Source organism: Triturus cristatus, chromosome 12 (genome assembly GCF_964204655.1).
Source record: "Triturus cristatus chromosome 12, aTriCri1.1, whole genome shotgun sequence".
Classification (NCBI taxonomy): Eukaryota; Metazoa; Chordata; class Amphibia; order Caudata; family Salamandridae; genus Triturus; species Triturus cristatus.
The window spans coordinates 589,293,158-589,311,383 of NC_140595.1; the positions used below are offsets into that span (position 1 = coordinate 589,293,158).

The 18,226-nt window shown below is 46.3% G+C and overlaps 1 protein-coding gene across 1 annotated transcript in view; it reads right to left on the reverse strand.

Annotated features, from left to right (window-relative positions):
• Positions 1-18,226, reverse strand: part of PMFBP1 (polyamine modulated factor 1 binding protein 1) — a 2,019,859-nt gene that overhangs the window by 1,248,323 nt on the left and 753,310 nt on the right. The window contains exons 19-20 of the mRNA XM_085636957.1: positions 3,114-3,260; positions 2,736-2,903 (exon numbers count right to left, since the gene is read on the reverse strand). Coding sequence (XP_085493083.1) covers positions 2,736-2,903; positions 3,114-3,260 — 315 coding nt within the window. The remainder of the gene's footprint in view (positions 1-2,735; positions 2,904-3,113; positions 3,261-18,226) is intronic.

The following is an 18,226-nucleotide window of genomic DNA, read 5'->3' on the forward strand; positions in this document are numbered from 1 at the left end:
TGTACCCCTACACAGGTCAGCGTCCAGTACGGCTGCACCAGTTGCCCTGCCCTAAAGCCTGCTCTGAGTGGACATGAGACATCGACATCAGGGTTAGCCATTTTTAGGTCTCGCTAGAGCCAGTGCATGCGTTGCTCTGCGAGACATTTAGTTGGGGCTTCAAAAAGTGCTACCACAAGCTGCTTTGGCTGGCCTAGCGCTTGTGTTCACGTGCACGCGCGCAACCGCCAGCTTTCAGCGCCCGATCTGGCGCCATGTCTTTCCTCTCACTTGATTGCTTTCATGCTCCTCCGCCCCTCCCCCGCTGCGCTGCTTTCACTTTCGCCAATGCTTGTTTTATAGTTACAAATCCACTAGTATACGTAGATTTACAGTGCGAACCTTACTGGGCCGCAACCGTTGAGCACAATTAACATTTTTGCACATTTAGAAATAGATTACCAGGCTAGTATTAGGCTATTCTAATATGGGTTTCTGGTTAAAGAAGGAAGTAGACCCCTCTCTATTCGGCAAGAAGCTAATGTTTACACTTCAGCACTGAAAAACACATTTCCAGTCCTGTGTACTCGAGGGAGAGCCCGGTTGGTAAGTGCTTTAAACACTGGATAATATTCTGTGCACATACCTTCATATAAGCATCAATGTCACTAGGTATGTATGGCGGCAGACTTTAGCCGCCATTTTTAAGAAGACCCTGTTACCTTCGCGCTTAAGGCTGTTTCATATGCATTACGAACTCAAATTATTCTCAAAGTGCACAATTGTGCTCATTTTCTCGGTCGTGAAAGTGCAACATGCTGAGTTGCCCCTGACACATGTAGCTCCATTTTCCACGAAAGGCTTTAAGGAGCTTCTTAGCTGCTACTTGACATAAGCGACTCATTATAAATGTGATATTGATTTGAACTCTCTCGGAGGGTCAAATCATTATTACTACACCCAGTAAGAACCGTGGGGATTGTAGGGGATTGCTTAAATAAAAGAGTTTTTAAAAACTCACGGAATCTTATAACATTGGGTTCGGCAGGAACCTCGAGAGGTAAATTGTTCCAGGCTTTCAGGCAACCCGCAAATGGCACAAAGATCTCTACAACGCGTGCTTTAACCCACTGAGCTTTTTTACTGGCATTGGATCCAGTCACTCGCAGGGGCACACACGCCCTATTTAGAAAAAGTGCATAAAACTGCTGTGATATCTTCCTGCGACTGAAACCCGAGGGCCAAACTCGAGCTCACAGCCATGCCATGTGCAGGAAGTGCATATACCCACTGAGCTATTGTACTGTGATGAGAACGCGTGGCCTGCTGGGTAATCTATCTCGCTACAAGATGCGTTCATGTGCTACGCTGTCTAACTGGAGTAAGAACATGTGATCCGCACTGTTGTACTCAGAGCTCTACAGGTGTAGCTTTAACACATGACCTATTTTATTGGGATTAGAACCTGTGACCTACAGTTTACACACAGATCTCTAAAACAGGTGCATTAACCCGCCGACCTCTCTAACCGGCTGAGCGGTTTGCACCGAAGCTACACCTGCTCAAATGGCAAGAGAGAAGCGCCTCGACGAAATTTTTAAATAATCCTGGAATTCTAGATACTTTTTAAACAAAGAGGCGCACTTAGTCGCAACATTTCTGGCGACGTTCACAATATCTATCCCACGCGGGTGTAAAACAATACGGCACCGTTTTAAAAAAATAAAAAATAACTCTGCCGGCTTTTGAAATACATTTTCATCTTTTCAGCTATGGTGATTTTTTCTGTAGGCCTCTACCCGTCTTTTTTAAACAGCTCCGCTTACAGTTACAAAAGACGGCACAGAATTCTGAGCAAAAGCACATCATTTGTACATACAGACAATATTGCAGGATGTCAAATTCAGCGTTATTGGGACACTGACGGCGCGTGCTCTTATGCAGTGGGCTGCTGCACTTGAATCGGAAGTTACAAGCGTTTCTGGGGTGGACTTATACATATTACAACAAGCATTGGCATAGCCAATAGGTCTCGACTTTGGACCATATAAGTGTTTAATCATGCAACAGTTGATGTTTTTGCACCAAGGATATTGTGCTGCATAACTAAATACTTATAAGGTCCCAAAAGCAAGACCTATTGGCTATGCCAATGCTTGTTTGTTTTGCAGAGAGAAAAACCCGCTCTGGTTTGTTTCTCCAAAACAAACAAATCACGATGATCAGTCACCGTGATCTGGCGGCTGAATGTCATCGAAGTTTTGCTGCACGTGCTTCCACTGTTCGAGCAGAGCATTTTCACCAAAACGATCCTCACAGACATGCCAAGGACGCCTATGTTTGGCGGGCAGGAGGGTCAATATATGTAGCTGGATGTTGTCCGATCCAAATGGATGAAACAGTGTCTGTGGTCATTTGATGTCCCCTGGAAGCGTTGGAGAGCCGCGGCTGGAGAGAAAGGTTTATGGGTCCAGTCTGGCGCCTGGCAGATATTCTTAAAATGCAGAATCTGTGGGCAGAAATCTCCACCAGGACATGCTGCCAATTATGTGCACAATGTATCAGTTTGGAAACCTAACTCCATTGCGTTAGGTGCATCAGGAAGGATATAGCAAACAGCCACATGGCAGGTTTCGGATTGACGATTTCATGGCCCCTTTGCCATAATAATAACATATTACCAGCCCTGGTTAACGAAGCACATTGCACAAGGATATGGCTAAACACTGTGCAGTCCTTCGTTTAGTGGTGAATACCTCTTTCTGAAGCTCCTTAACTTTCTGTCGCAACAAGTCTGCCTCCGACTGCAGCCCTCTGATGGTATCCTCTTTTAGGTGCAAGCTGGCCTCAGCAGAGTCCCTGCATGTCTGGCAGGATGACAGCTCTGCCTTCAGCTGCCGGATGAAGTCTTCGCTCTTCTTGACCTGTACAAGAAAGAAACTCAGTCAGCAGAGGCACAACTAGGCCTCCTTATCACCTTGGATGGTGGGAGACAGTCGAGTCCTGACATGCAATTCCCATTTCACTGGAAGACTACAAACCAACCCCCCGTGCAAAGCCAGGCATACACTGTCCCCTTGAGAGATGCTAATAAAAGGGCTCCGGCGGGCGGGGGGGGGGGGGGGGGGCTCTACCTCTTCTTCGGTGCCCTTCTGTAGGCTCTGGGCGCTCTGCAGCTTCCGCTCCAGCTTCTGTAGAGCCTCCTTCAGGTCCAACCTCTCGGACTCGCATGTTCGAATTTCATGCTTCAGACTGCTCATAGTGTGCTCCTGCTGGAAAACCTGACACACAGACAGTGAATGGTTGCAACAATTGTCTGACTTGCAGATAAGATGAGTACACCGCTCACCCAGGGGAAAGGTGGAAAGAATCAAAGTCAAGAAAAGGCGTGCTGGAGGAACGAGGAGAAAAGAGGAGCTACAGAGAGAAAGAAGGTTGTTCTAATGACGAACTGGATCTTGAAGTTTACCGAATGAAAAATGTCCACACGCTCATTTAAAATGTAAGTTTGATTTAATGAATACATTATTATTATAAAATATATATTATAGCTGTATATTTTTTGGCCTACGCCTTGAAAAGGCGGCTGTGGCTTTACACTGGATGCATATGAAAGAAGAAGTGTGGATACAGGTTTCCTTTGCCACCAAGCTCAACTAAGGTAGAGGGCTTCATCCCTTCAAACTACCACTATTTGCTTGACCAATGTGGTGTCAGGGATCTTTATACTGGGAGTCAAATTCTCATTGCCCCTTTGATGAATATTCTATCCATTTCTCTTTAATGTGTAACATTCAAATGTATGCCTGGGTTTAAAAAACAATTCTTTTTTATTGAAGCTTTATTTACACATTCATTCATCTAAACCGCAGGCCGGCGAGGAAATTCAAAAGAAGATCATAATTTTAGTGTCTTTCAAACAACAATTAACAAACCTGCCCCTCCATCTCCCCCAAACAATAATTAATCTATTGATCTATATTACAAGAGTATCTGATGGGGTCAGTACTGGTCTGCCAATGGTGCAACTCAAAGGTAAATGGGTTACCTCAATTTTAATTCCTATATCTCCATTGATACACTCTCGGAGTTGCCTTGACCCAGATCACTTAACCACTCGAGGTGATTTTCCCTCCATCTCCCCTTCTCCCATGGTCTCTGATAGCCCCCTGGCACTGCTTTCTCTGCTTTAATCGCCAACCTCCCACGATGCAGCTGCAACTGTGCAGGCCCCTACCAGGTCCTTTCTTTGAGCGTGTGGCCTTCCTGCTCTGGAGCCACACTGCTGTCTCTGTGTGCTTATGTGGGGCGTGCTGGGTCAGTACTGTCAATCACGAGTGCTGTGGTAAACAAATGTCGTCTTGGCACTTTTTCCAAACCTTGGTTGGGGGTTCACCCCCTCCGCCTTCGAGGTTTCTGCGGCTGTGGCCACTTTCCGCCTGAGTCAGAGGTCAGCCGCTTGTTCTCAGGGCTGTGATCTCAGTATTCTCCTTTCTGAGTCCAGACCAGCACTATCTTCATACACCTCTAGTCTCATACCGCCTTGATTTGGCTGCGGGATTGGCACTGCATGACCGTTGCCATGTACTATGAAATCTGTTGCCATCCTAGTGCCTGAGCCATGCAAGCCACTTCTTGTTTCCCTCCACGATTCCATTCTCTATCAGGGTGAGCCATTCAACAGCTTTGCTTCATTTGTCGGAGGCAGCGCGTGCATCTCGCTCCTCCACCATCTTAGTTCTGCCCCCATATGCCCAGTTTAGAACTAAATTGCAAACTCCGAGTTGGCATATCATGGAAGCACTCATTTGACAAAAACTACATCAACAAAAACAACAGGTAGGGGCAAGTGATCAGGAAAGCAAATTATCATCTCCAAGCATTAAATGTAATGTTACAATGATGAAAATAGCTTTATATTGTTAGAAAGAATGTCTTCTCAACTGCAAGAAAGTCAAAAAGGAGGAATTTTAGGGATATACCCTTCTGTGTATCCTTGAGCACTGGTTGCATATTTATGTAAATTATGGCTATTTCTATGAAAACAGACAGAGGAGAATAATGATTTATGGAGAACAATGCATTTTCCAGTACCTTTCAAGCCTATCCTGATTAGGATAGAAAAGTGATGGGGAAAGCAAGAGGACAGGGAGATCAAGCGGAGAGGGTGAAGATGCAAAGCGGAAAGACTGAGCAAATGTGGAATTTGTAAAGATGCGAGTTTAGGAAACTAAGATTGCACACAGGACCTCTGCAGGATATTGAGAGGGAAAAGGGCTCCAGGAACACAAATGACAGTAACTAGATTTGAGAATGCATGCTGAAAGTATAGTTAAGGCATAGCAAGGGATTTATACAGATAAAGATGTGGTGCAATGGCTAGGTTACAGCCAGTATAATGACATATGAACTGTGTCCTACATCGGACTTAACCTTTTGCCCAAATTGAGCTCACTTGGGGAAAATCACTCTTTCCCTGTGATTCAGGCCTCCTTATTTGCCAGAGGTGGAAAGTCTACCTGCGATTCAGCTATCAGCATGAGCTGTTGAAGAAAACACATTCCTTTAGTTGTGAAATAAAAATCTTATTAAGATAATTGTAACTTGCTTCAGCTATGGTTTTCTACTTGCGCCAACTGTTGGCTAAAAAAAAATGCCTGTATCTGATGTTTTGATCCTCTCTTTCGCATCTTGTCTCCCTAAATGAGGAAGTGTTGATTAGCTTGCAAATCGAAAAATGTTTACATTCTTATAACTACTGAAGGCCTTCTTCCTTTCTCATGAGCTCAGTCTTGAACACTTGAATGCTCTTTTAAGTTGGTTGTAACTAAGAGTCTCCATTGAAGACCCCACCTGTAAAACACTGTGTGCCATGCCTTAGTGTAAGCTAACTACTTCCCTCCCAGTTTCCTAGGGAAAGCTTGGTCGGCTGAAAGAAATAAGTTACTTACCTGTAACTGCAGTTATCCAGTATTGGTATCTTTCATAGATTCACATGCCTGAATCATTCCCCGTCGTCATAGTGGGAGTCCCGCAGTACAAATAACATAGCAGTAAATAGTAAAAAAAACATAGGCCTAATAGATGCAAACATGAATTGTATAGCCTATTAGTCTCCTTTTGTAAAAAGGACCAAACTGAAAAACACAACCAATCAGACACCAGCACCCTGTAGAACCTTCCCAAGAGAGGCTGAGTTCCTCAGATTTTCCAGCACAAGTGAGGTAAGTACCGTAGTATAGAGGTAGCCTCTCCGGGGAGGAGGGTGGGTGCATGTGAATCTATGAAAGATACCAATACTGGATAACTGCAGTTACAGGTAAGTAAATTGTTTCTTATCAAGTATTGGGGTATCTTTCATAGATTCACATGCCTGAATCAGAATAGCAAGCAGGGCCCCATATGGATAATGGAAACTTATCCATATATATACGCACACGTATTAGCTGGTAAGCACTATAGTGGACGGTGGGTAGTGCTAACATATTGCTTAGTAGCATCCTAAATCTGAAAAACGATGGCATGTAAAGCAAACATTACTAAGAAAACAGTCAAAAATGCTATATACCACATGACTGAACTAGGCCCTCATCTCCTAGAGGTGCTACAGGAGGCCCATGACTCCCGAGCACTACCCCCAGACTGGAGACACACCGAAATTGTTGTGTTTTTGAAGCCCGGTAGACCCCCGGAAGATCCTGGGTCTTATCGCCCTATATCTCTCTTAAACTTTGAGCCGAAATTGTTGGGGAAGGTCCTGGCGGACCGCCTACGCACCTGCATTGGAGACCTGGTCCACCCAGATCAATCCGGGTTTATGCCGCAACGAGCAACGCGCCACAACATCAGGCGACTCCACAATGCCATCACTGAGTCTCCGACACTTGGACGCCCGGCGGCGGTGATGTTGGCGGACATCGACAAAGCGTTCGATACACTTAGCTGGACGTACCTGTTCAAGCTATTAAACGTCATAAACCTGGGGCCGCGATTCCAAACCTATGTTCGACTTTTGTACACGGACCTGACGGCGTCGGTCCGGGTCGCGGGACACCAGTCGACCTCGTTTCCGCTCCGCCGTGGCACCCGTCAAGGGTGTCCGCTTTCCCCCCTACTCTTCGCCCTCGCTATTGAACCCTTGGCGTCCTGGGTGCGCCGGGACGCGGTGATGCGGGGAATGGAGTTGTCCAGTGACTACATAGATAAGATTGCACTATACGCTGATGACGCCCTTTTTTATATGACCGACCCCTGGGCATCGGGGCCGAGGGTCCTTCAAATTCTTTGTGTCTTCGGCGAGACGTCGGGGCTCTGGGCTAATCCTGCTAAATCTATCCTATACCCGATCTGCGGTGACCAGGGTCGTACGGCCTGGGCGGACCAATTGGTTATGGCCACGGAAGGCTTCAAGTATCTAGGGGTGTACGTCACCAGGGACCAGACCACGGCGTGGACGAAAAATATAGCGCCGCTTCTCCCGATGGTGCGGGATGAGACGAAGATCTGGTCGCTGCTACCACTGTCTTTCTACGGACGCTCGGCCATCTTTAAAATGGTGTCGCTGCCCCGTTTATTGTATCGGGTCCAGAATTATCCCCACCCAATTCCGCAGTCCTGGTTTACTCAACTGAACGCGTTGTTGAATAGATTTTTGTGGCAGGGCGGGGCAGTGCGGGTGGCCTTGGCAACGTGCACCCAGTCGACCTATTGTGGGGGTATAGCGGCGGCCGATGTCAGGGCATATTATTGGGCGGCGCAGCTACAGGTAATCAACAACTGGTGGTATCAATCCCCGGGAGATCCGGCTTATGCGGTGGAGCGCTTGACTATGTCCCACTCGCGGCTCCATTTTCTGTTGTATAGCGCCTCCTCGCTAGACGCGCATCCCCCGGCTTGCCGTACAGTGTTCCAGGTGTGGCGGCGAGTGGTGCGTTTAATGGGCTGGTGGGGACGCCTTACGAAGAGCACCCCCCTGTGGCAAGGCACGTACCTGCGGCAGACGGCGGCCTTGGCGGGCTTCCGCCGCTGGGACGATATTGGCATCTCCACCTTAGGGGATGTCATGCAAGGCACGGTACTCAAATCCTTTCAGCAGCTCCAGACCGACTTCGCCCTACACAAATCCCAATTCCATCGCTATCTGCAGTTGCGCCACGCGCTATCCCCAGCCATTGGTTCATTGACCACACTCCCGGAATTTCATCCCTTGGAGGGTAGACTGTTAATGGGAAACCTCGGCCAGCATAAAATCCGTCAGATATACCAGTCCCTAACGACACATGCTAAGACTACACTACACAATACGCGAGAGCGGTGGGAGGCTGATCTCCCAGACTTGACCGATGATGATTGGGCCGAGGCGCTGGCGAGTCCGCGTGGGGTGGCGGTTTTCACCAGATACCGTTTGATCCAATTTAAATACGTGCACCGGGTCTATTATACACGAGTTCGGCTATGGCGTATGGGAGTGATCCAGTCCCAGGCCTGATTGCGCTGCCGTGCTGAGGAAGGAACGTTCCTACATACAGTGTGGATGTGTGGGGCGTTACAGGTCTTTTGGCAGGGGGTAGTGAATTGTTTGAGTGAGGTACTGGCCTGGACCCTTCCCTTAGAACCCCGTTTGATCTTACTCCATAGTACTGAGGACATAGGAGGGAATAGGTATAAGCGGCACTTATTGTTTCTAGGTCTCACCTTGGCCAAACGGGATGTGGCCCAGCACTGGAAGGATGATTCTCCCCCTAGAATGTCTCCTTGGAAGAAGGCGTTGGACCGCTGTATGATTGCGGAAATCACGGTCTTTCAGGCCCGGGGGTGCCCAGCGAAACATGGGAAAATATGGTCCAGATGGGCTACATATAGAGGTATAGACCTGGCATTGTTGGAACAGCCCGATATGGGAGACCCCATAGAAAGATTGCTGAGAACCACATAGCACGACTCGCTTGCTGTGTCAAGGAGGTGTCTAAACCCTACAGTATTGTGGTAATTGTCATGTTGTGCAATGAGGAAGAAGAGGGTGTGGGCATGAGTTGGGAAGGGAGGGGGGGGTTAGGGGTCTGATGTTTGCAGACCAGGGAAGTGGGAGGAAATTGCACTGAAGGGGTTTATGTGTTCACACTATTACAAAGTCGCCTTTCTTGATTGACCCTTGCACTGTACAAAACAATAAAGTTTGTTGTTAAAAAAAACAAAATGCTATATACCGTAGTAAGTATAGATATGGTCATATCAGTGTATATAACAATATTCACCATTACATGGTAAAAGAAAGATACATACATATATATATTTTCACTGAAAAAACCATAGGTTTCAGGCACGTTATAGTTAGAAATTAGCATTTAAAAAAACATAGAAATTAACTGAAAAAACCATAGTTTTCAGGAACATTATAGTTAGTTGGACATTTCACTCGTACAAAACCATAGAAATTCCGGCGTTCTAGTTAGTTCAGCTAACTATAACACGCGCCCCCACAATGCACTGCTGATGACGTCACATATTACATCATTCATGACATCTCAAATAACATCACTGATGACATCATCCAGTGACTGTGTGTTTCTGTAAAGTTTAATTTTGTTTTATATATATGTCAAGCTGTATTGAGGAATGAGTGGGTGTATAAGTGTCTGTATGGAGGATTTAGTAGGTACGTGACTGTGTATAAGTGAGTGATTAAATGTGTCTTACTGAATGCATGGGTTAGTGACTAAACTGTGTGAAAGTCTGTATCAGTCTGTCTGTTGTTGTGTAAGCTGCTGCATGGGTTGGTGAGTAGCTGCATGAGTGTCTATATGGGTTATTGATTGCCTGCCTGAGTATTTGTATGCCTGCCTGAGTGTGTGTGTGTGTGGGTTGGTGGGAGGTGTGTGACTGTGCATAGATGTGTGAGTGGTTGATTCACTGGGTGTATGGGTTCAAGAGTGCATGTGGATACAGCTGTATGGGTGGGTAAAGTGGATACAGCTGTATGGGTGGGTAAGTGTGTGTATGGGTGTGTTGGTGAGTGAATGGATGTCTCAGTGGTACATGTGCAAGTAACTACATATGTAAAAGGCAGTATATGTGAGTGATGGTGTATATAAATAACTATATGTGAGAGTCAGTGATTGTGAGATTGGCTGCATGGATGAGTGTGTATTTGTATCAGTGATTCTATAAGAGAGTAATTATGTGTTAGTATCTGTATGAATAAGTGAGGTTGTGTCTGTATAACTGCATAGGTGAGTAAATGAAAGTATGATTGATTCTTTGCATGACTGACTAAGTGTGTGAGTAACTCTGGATATGTGGCAGTGTGTGAGTGTCTGTATAGGTGTATGAGTGCATATGATAGTGTTGTATTGATGAGTGACTGCATGTATGAGTGACTGTATGGGTGAATGTGTGGATGTGTGTGTAGACCTAGGAATCAGTCAGTGCGTATTTAGTAACTGTGTCTATTTGTTCGAAAATGGTAGTCTGTATTTTAGAGTGGGTGTATCAAAGGTTATATTCAGGTGTGAGGAAGTGCATCAGATTTTCACGTGGATGATGTCATCAGTGATGTCACTGACCATGTCATGAATGATGTAATAAGTGAAGTCATCAGCAGTGCATTGCGGGGGAGCGAGTTATAGTTAGCTGAACTAACAATAACGCCAAAATTTCTATGGTTTTGTACGAGTGAAATGTCCAACTAACTACAACGTTCATGAAACCTATGGTTTTTCCAGTGAATTTCGAAGGTTTTTTAAATGAAAATTTCTAAGTCTAATGTACCTCAATCCTATGTTTTTTAAATATATATATACATATATATATATTCACTGAAAAAACCATAGGTTTCACACACGTTATAGTTACGAATTAGCATTTAAAAAACCTTGCAAATTCACTTAAAGAACCATAGGTTTCACACATGTTATAGTTAGCTGGACATTTCACTCGTAAAAATCCAATGAAATTCCCCCGTTATAGTTAGTGCAGGCAACTATAACTCACGCGACCGCAATCCTCTGCTGATGACGTCAGATATTACATCACTGATGACATATGTGTCTTTATGAAAAATAAATATTTGTAATATATGTATAGCTAAAGATTAATGGAAGAAGACATGGGTAAATAAGTGTCTAAATACAGTGATGTAATATCTGACGTCATCAGCAGAGGATTGCGGTCGCGTGAGTTATAGTTGCCTGCACTAACTATAACGGGGGAATTTCAATGGTTTTTTACGAGTAAAATGTCCAGCTAACTATAACGTGTGTGAAACCTATGGTTTTTTCACTGAATTTGCAAGGTTTTTTAAATGCTAATTCCTAACTATAACGTGTGTGAAACCTATGGTTTTTTCAGTGAATTTGTACGGTTTTTTAAATGCTAAGTTACTTTACGCCGTTCGTGGCGTGCGCGCCCACTTAACGCAGTTCGTTCCGTGCGCGCACGGTGCGCTTTGCGCACCGTGCGCGCACAGTGAGCACGCGGTGCGCTTCGCGCACCGCGCGCCCACTTTACGCAGGTAGTGCCGTGCACGCACGGTGGGCACGCGGTGCGCTACGCGCACCGCGTGCCCACATTACGCTGGATGGGCCATGTACGCACGATGCGCTTCGCGCACCGTCCGCACACGGAGGACATATTATGCGCTTCGTTGTGAAAGGTAATCTATTAATTGTTCGTTACAGCTATATGCCATGCACATAAGGTGGCCTGCGGGCACCTTTTGCACACGGGGGGGGGGACAATTTGGATAATTTTTTTTTTTTAATACATTTTTAGCGTACGCGTACGGTAAGCGTAATCTACGTTTTATCGGAAAAAAAAAGAATTTGAATTTTTTGCCTTGGGGGTTCTTGTGGGACACCTTAATCAAGGCTAGGTGGTTAGGAGCTGTCTAACATGCCCCTTTACATGTTTTCAACCTTTGTTTTTCCTCCCCCCCTCAGAGTCCGAGAGAGAAAATGGCGGCCGCCACTTCCTGGTTTCGACCGATTCGAATGTTTACTAAGATCTAACAGCCAATCAGAATCGCGCACGGCACCGTACGCGTACGGTAAGCTTACCGTAAGCGCACGGTAAGCGCTCCGTAAGCTGCCACAGATATATATATTGAATTAAATGCTATTTTCTCAGGAACTACTGAACAGATTTACACCAGACCTACAAAAGGCACTTCCTTGACCTGTAGACTACCTCTCTGCCAAATTTCAAGTAACTCTGTTCAGCCGTTCGGGCTGTAGCTGTGTCTAAAGGTCCTATGGAAAAATGCATGGGAAAAACGCGTTTTGGGACCCCCCTTTTTTCTCAGCCCCCACTGGACAAATCCCCCCGAGACTTTCAGGGTAGGAGCGGAGCGCCCCATTAGTTTTGAAAATTTCGCGAGGATTCGTCGTCCGGTGCCAAAGTTATTCCAAATAGAATGTTGCGGTTTTCCTATGGAAACAGGGTCCTAACTATAACTACCTACTGGCGACCGCCTATATATATATATATATATACACACACACACAAAACCAAGTTCCCCCAACGTCCAAACTTTGACGGAAAGATAGGGTACGGACTCCTCTTTTCGTGCCAAACTTCTGTTTATTCAAACACCCGCTCCGGCTAGTTTTGACGCGTTTCGGTCACTGCCGTGACCTTGATCACACAAGGAAGTGTCTACACAGCCAAGTTTAAAACACTTTCATTTCCTGTCACATGATCGTGCCTCGCAGTAAATATGGACAACAGACTATGCACATAAATGTTTTTTTGATCATTATCATCGTGTGTTTCTGTGTGAATAAATAAGGGTTAACTTTGTTGTTTAAATACATTAATTGCCATAAGATACATTCAAATTGACATTTGTTACTTAGGTCATTTTCTATTGAATTTACAGATCGTATTTACTAAGAAGTGTTTCAATAAGATCAGACATTGGTGTTGTCTCATGAATCTCCCTCAAAGAAAGATAAAACAAAGTGTTGTAATTAGTCATATATATCTAAGCATACAGCATAATATATATACAAAATATAAATACCAAATAAATATATAAATATATATAAAGTGTCAATATGAAAGTGTCATCTTCGATGGATATAATCATTTCTACTACTCGAAAACCAAACTTAAAGCTTCCGATATGCGCAAACAAACGCGTACCCCTAATGGGTGTTTTGCACAGTAAAAAACTGGGGGACTCAAGATTCATCTCAGCTTAATACTTATATCATCACGTCACCCCTAGGTGTATCTTACTGCTTAAATGCTTGTACGACGTTTGTATGTGTACCCATCGTCATCCTGCCCAAAATTTAAACAGCGCGTAAAACCCATAAGAAAAAGTTCTAAATGTGCAATGACTCCCTAAAGTGCGACGTGCATGAGAAATACAATAAATAATACAGTGTAAATGTTTCCATGTAAAAAATGAAAACGTTTTGGAGAGACTTTCCTTATTCCAGTCAGTTCTGTCCCTGATATCCTGCAGAACTAATGCTATATATATTTTTTATACTAAGTGCTGAATTGGTGTTAATACATAGGACAAAGAGTACCCTCTAAATGTTCTAAATATTAAACATATTAAAACTATTAGGCAGAAATTAGAGACTTCAGTACTAACAGTGGTTTGCAGATAGTGATCATAAAGTTGTTAACATGAAATTTCAGCTGTCAAATAATCTTCCCTTGTTGTTGTACATTCTACGACCCAAACACTTGGTCGAATAATCACCACATATGCATAATAAATATAATAAATACAAATGTAAAAGGAGTTATCATTCTGGAGTCATAAATGCATATCAATAGATATTTAAAACATGTCCTCATACTAGTTTAAAACATGTTAAAAATGTATCCATAATAAAATTCCTATTGTAAAACTCCTAAACAATGCTTAAAAAGAATTTACTTTTACCATAGTAAATAGGAAAACATTTCCTTAAAAGTTGTTATAAAAGTGCATTATTATAATGAATATATAAATGACTATAGGAAACTATAGGAAGTTGTACATCTCATCACTGTTGTTTAAACCATTTGGCATCTTCGAATCTAATTCTATGATCATACGTGACTCTAACCTTCTAAGTAGCTTCTCTCTGTTGCCTCCATGACGCAATGGTGGTATAGAACCTATTACAAAGTAAGTGAGGCATTCTAAGTTGTTTTGGTGCATACTCTTGAAATGTCTGGCCACGGGGTACGTTTGATCAGAATTTACTATTGCCCTCAAATGTTGCAGAATCCTGACATGCACCTGTAATTTTGTACTGCCTACATACTTTAGGCCACAGGTGCATGTCAGTACATAAACCACAAAATCTGTATGGCAACTGTAGTTGTCTTTGAGGGCAACAGGTTCAGTGCTAAAGGGATTGCTGTATTCTGTGTTATTTATGCCAAATTTGCACGCTCTGCATGTTCCACAGTTAAAAAAAGCCGTGCTTTGGTTTCAGCCAAGATGTACTCGTAGTTATTTCGGGACTGTTCTTAACTAGGCTTGTTCTCATAGAGGGTGCCCTCATGAATTTCAGATTTGGTTTGCTGGCGAGTTTCTCTGCCTTAATGGAATCTGTAAGGACAATTGGCCAGTTTTTATTAATCACCTTTCTGATTTTGCTCTCTTGTCTACTCTATGTGGTGATAAGTCTAATGACAGAGTCTTCATTTGTGTTGTGTGTCTGCATTTCTCTTTCATCAGGTTTATGCATTGTCATTTTATCAATGGCTTGGGTTATAGTTTTTTTCCTATAACCACGCTGTTTAAATCTTGTTATAGTTTCTTCTTGGCCTTTGGTCAACTCTTCTTCTGTGCTGCAAATTCGTCTCAGTCTTAATAATTCCCCATATGGTATGCTTTGTATGAGGTGTCTAGGATGGAAGCTTTTAGCGTGTAATGTGGAATTTCCTGCTGTTGTTTTGCGATGCAGTGTAGTTTCTAATTTATCATCTGCTACAAACACTTACAGCTAGGAAATCCACCCTATTGGTGTTGATATTTGTAGTAAACTCAAGATTAAAATCATTCTCATTAATAGTTTTATTTTTTTTGATAAGCAAATTTTTATTTTTATTTTGGCAAATAAGCATACAAAAATACATGGACAACCGTCCAAGCGAACTGGCATCAAAAGATATCCCATACGTTCATTGACCTTCAACAGCAAAACCTCCCACCCCCTCCCCGACCACTGCACTCCCTCCACCCGCATCGACCCCCCTAAATTATACCCCCTAGCCACTTCCCCCACACTCTGTGAAATTTCTTAGGACAGCCCCGCACCGAATACATCATGCGCTCCTGTGTTGCACACCAGTCCACCCCCCTCCTCCACGTAGCACATTTGGGTGGGTCAGACCGCTTCCATGTGGTGGCAATATCTTGTTTCGCTACTACCAAAGCTGTAGTTAGGAAGAATTTCTCATGACGGGAACCGTCCAGACCGTCCGTTATCCCCAGCAGGGCCATTCTGGGATCATGGGGAACCTCCCACCCCAGTTTCTAAGTTAGCTCAGTCTCAATCTTGCCCCAATAGGTTTCCAGCCGCGGGCAGGTCCACACCATGTGAAAAAAATCCACCGGGTCCGCCCCACAACGTGCACAGGAAGCATCTGGAGAGAGACCCGCACGGTGGAGGCGCTCCGGGGTCAGATAGGCGGTGTGCAAATAATACAGCTGGATGAGCCACAGCCTGGCCGAGGAGGTGATCGTCCTAGGTGCCATAAGGGCGTCCCTCCAATCGGCCTCATCCAGTGGTCCCACCCAGGCCTCCCAGCGCAACTTCGTGTCCTCCCCGTCCATTGGTATGTTATTGACCAGGGTCCGGTAGATACGGGAGATACCCCCCCTTCCCAGAAACCCCATCATCACCTGCGCTTCTGGTGGGCTATGGTCAGGGAGCCGCGAATCTAGAGGGACATGGGACCGAATCGCGTGGCGCAGCTGGAGATATTTGTAAAACTGTGAGGGGCACAACGAGAAGCGAGCCTGAAGTTCCCGGAAGGAGCACATGTGACTCCCCCGCCACAGATCACCTAAACAGGAGATCCCAAGGAGATCCCACGCCCAAAATCCTTCCAAGCCCATGACCTCCCGCAGTCAAGTGCCATGCCAGAGTGGTGTAACGCGGGTCAGTTTCCCCGACCATCGGGTATGCCGTAGAGCGGCACGCCAAGCCAAGAAGGGGGCCCGTACAACATCCGGAAGCGACCGAGGAAGCGTCGCCCCGTAGAGCATATTTTGAATAGAGGGGAACCCCATTAGCTGTACCTCCAGCCTGTAGGCCGGGTCGTCCCACCCGCCCGAGAACCAGTCATGGACCACCAGGAGCCGAGTCGCAAGGTAGTATAAATATAGGTTGGTCATGCTCATACCTCCATCGTGCGACGGAATCCGGCACCGGCCCAGGGCCAGACGGGCCCTACCGCCACCCCATAGAAACTTGGTCGCCATGCTATCCAAGTCCCGGAACCACGGACGAGAGAAAGAGCAGGGCGTGTTCTGCAGCATGTACAGGAATTTGGGAAGGATCATCATCTTGTAGAGAGCAATCCTCCCCAATGGATTCAATGGGAGCGATTGCCATCTCGCCAGTTCAGATCTGGCTTTGTTGACCACGGGAGCCACGTTAAGAGCCCAGCAGAGCTCCGGTAGAAGGGTGACCCAGATTCCCAGATACTTAAAAGAAAGCCTCCGGAGGGGAATATCGGACAGCCAATCGAAGCAATCTCTAGCCGGATGCAGCGGAACCAAGACCGATTTCCTGGGGTTGAGACGGAGACCCGATGCCCGACCGAACCGGCGAAGAATCCCACGCGCAATAGGACCAGAAGTAGCTGGGTCTGAGAGGTAAAGGAGGACATCGTCGGCATACAGAGCTATTTTATCGGGGACCATGCCCGGCCGGTCCCACCCACGGAGAGCAGGGTCTGAGTGGACCAGAACAGCCAGAGGTCCCATTGCCAAGGCAAAGAGGAGGGGTGAGAGCGGGCAGCCCTGACGCGTCCCCCTCCCAATAGAAAACGGGCGAGATAGAGCCCCATTCACCAACACCCTAGCTCGTGGAGCCGCGTACAAGATCCGGACCATGGCGCGGAATTGAGGACCAAACTCCATCCTCCCCAATACCTCTTCAAGGTAGACCCACCCCACCGAATCAAAGGCTTTTTCAAAGTCGACCAACAACAAAGCCAGATAAGGAGAGAGGCGCTCTTGGTGAGCCATGGCGAGATGCAGGCGCCGCAAGCAGTGCCGAGTTCCTCGGTTCGGCATGAACCCACATTGGTCCGGGTGGACCAGGGAGTTGAGGCATGGGCGCAGCCGTTGTGCCAGGTTGGTGGCGTATATTTTGATCTCAGTGTTAATAAGAGATATCGGTCGGTAGTCCGAGCAGGGCTGCGACGGAGGCTGCGTCTTAGGGAGAACGACTATCGTAGCCGTGTCCGTCTCCGATGGGAACGAACCCTTCTCTATCACCTCTGCATAAAGGTCCAAAAGCTGCGGAGCAAGGGTTCCACGGTAGTGGGCATAGTACTCTTGTGGGAAGCCGTCCGGAACCGGGGTTTTCCCGGGGGCCAGGTGGCTGATGGCGTCATCAATTTCTTGTAAGGTAACGGGCGAGTCAAGGGACTCCCTATCCTCACGCCCCAAGCACTTCAGCTCCGCACCACCTGTTCCCAACAACTCCTGAAGGGGAATCCCGGGCTCCCGAACGCGGTACAGCGTGGAGTAATAATCGGCAAAGGTTTGAGCCACCGCCACGGAGGCCGTGTGAGTCTCACCGGTAGGGCCCACAATAGCGGGGATAATCCTGCTTGACCGGGAGTACGTGGCCAGCCGGTGGAGAAGAGCACCGTTCTTGTCCCCCCATCCGTACACCGGCGCCACCGAGGAGCGCCATAAAGTTTTCGCCGCCTCCATGGAGTGCAGGCAAATTTCGTCCCGTAGAAAGGCCAGTCGTCACGCCCGCCCGGCGTCCCCCAAAATCTCCGGGTCGCGCTCAAGCTCCAGGGCCTGCGCCTCGCACTCCGTAAGCCGCTGGAGATGTTTCCGGCGCTGCTGCAGTACAAGACCTTTAGCCGCTCCTCTAATAGTCGCCTTCCCAGCCTCCCAGAGAACGGCCGCGGAAGAAACTGATCCCACATTATGGTGGTAGTAATTAGAAATCTCAGTGCCTACCAACTTCCGGAAGTCCTTATCCTGAAGGAACCAAGCGTTCAGGCGCCACACAGGGCGGGCGGAGAAGGGAGGCGGGCCGAGGGC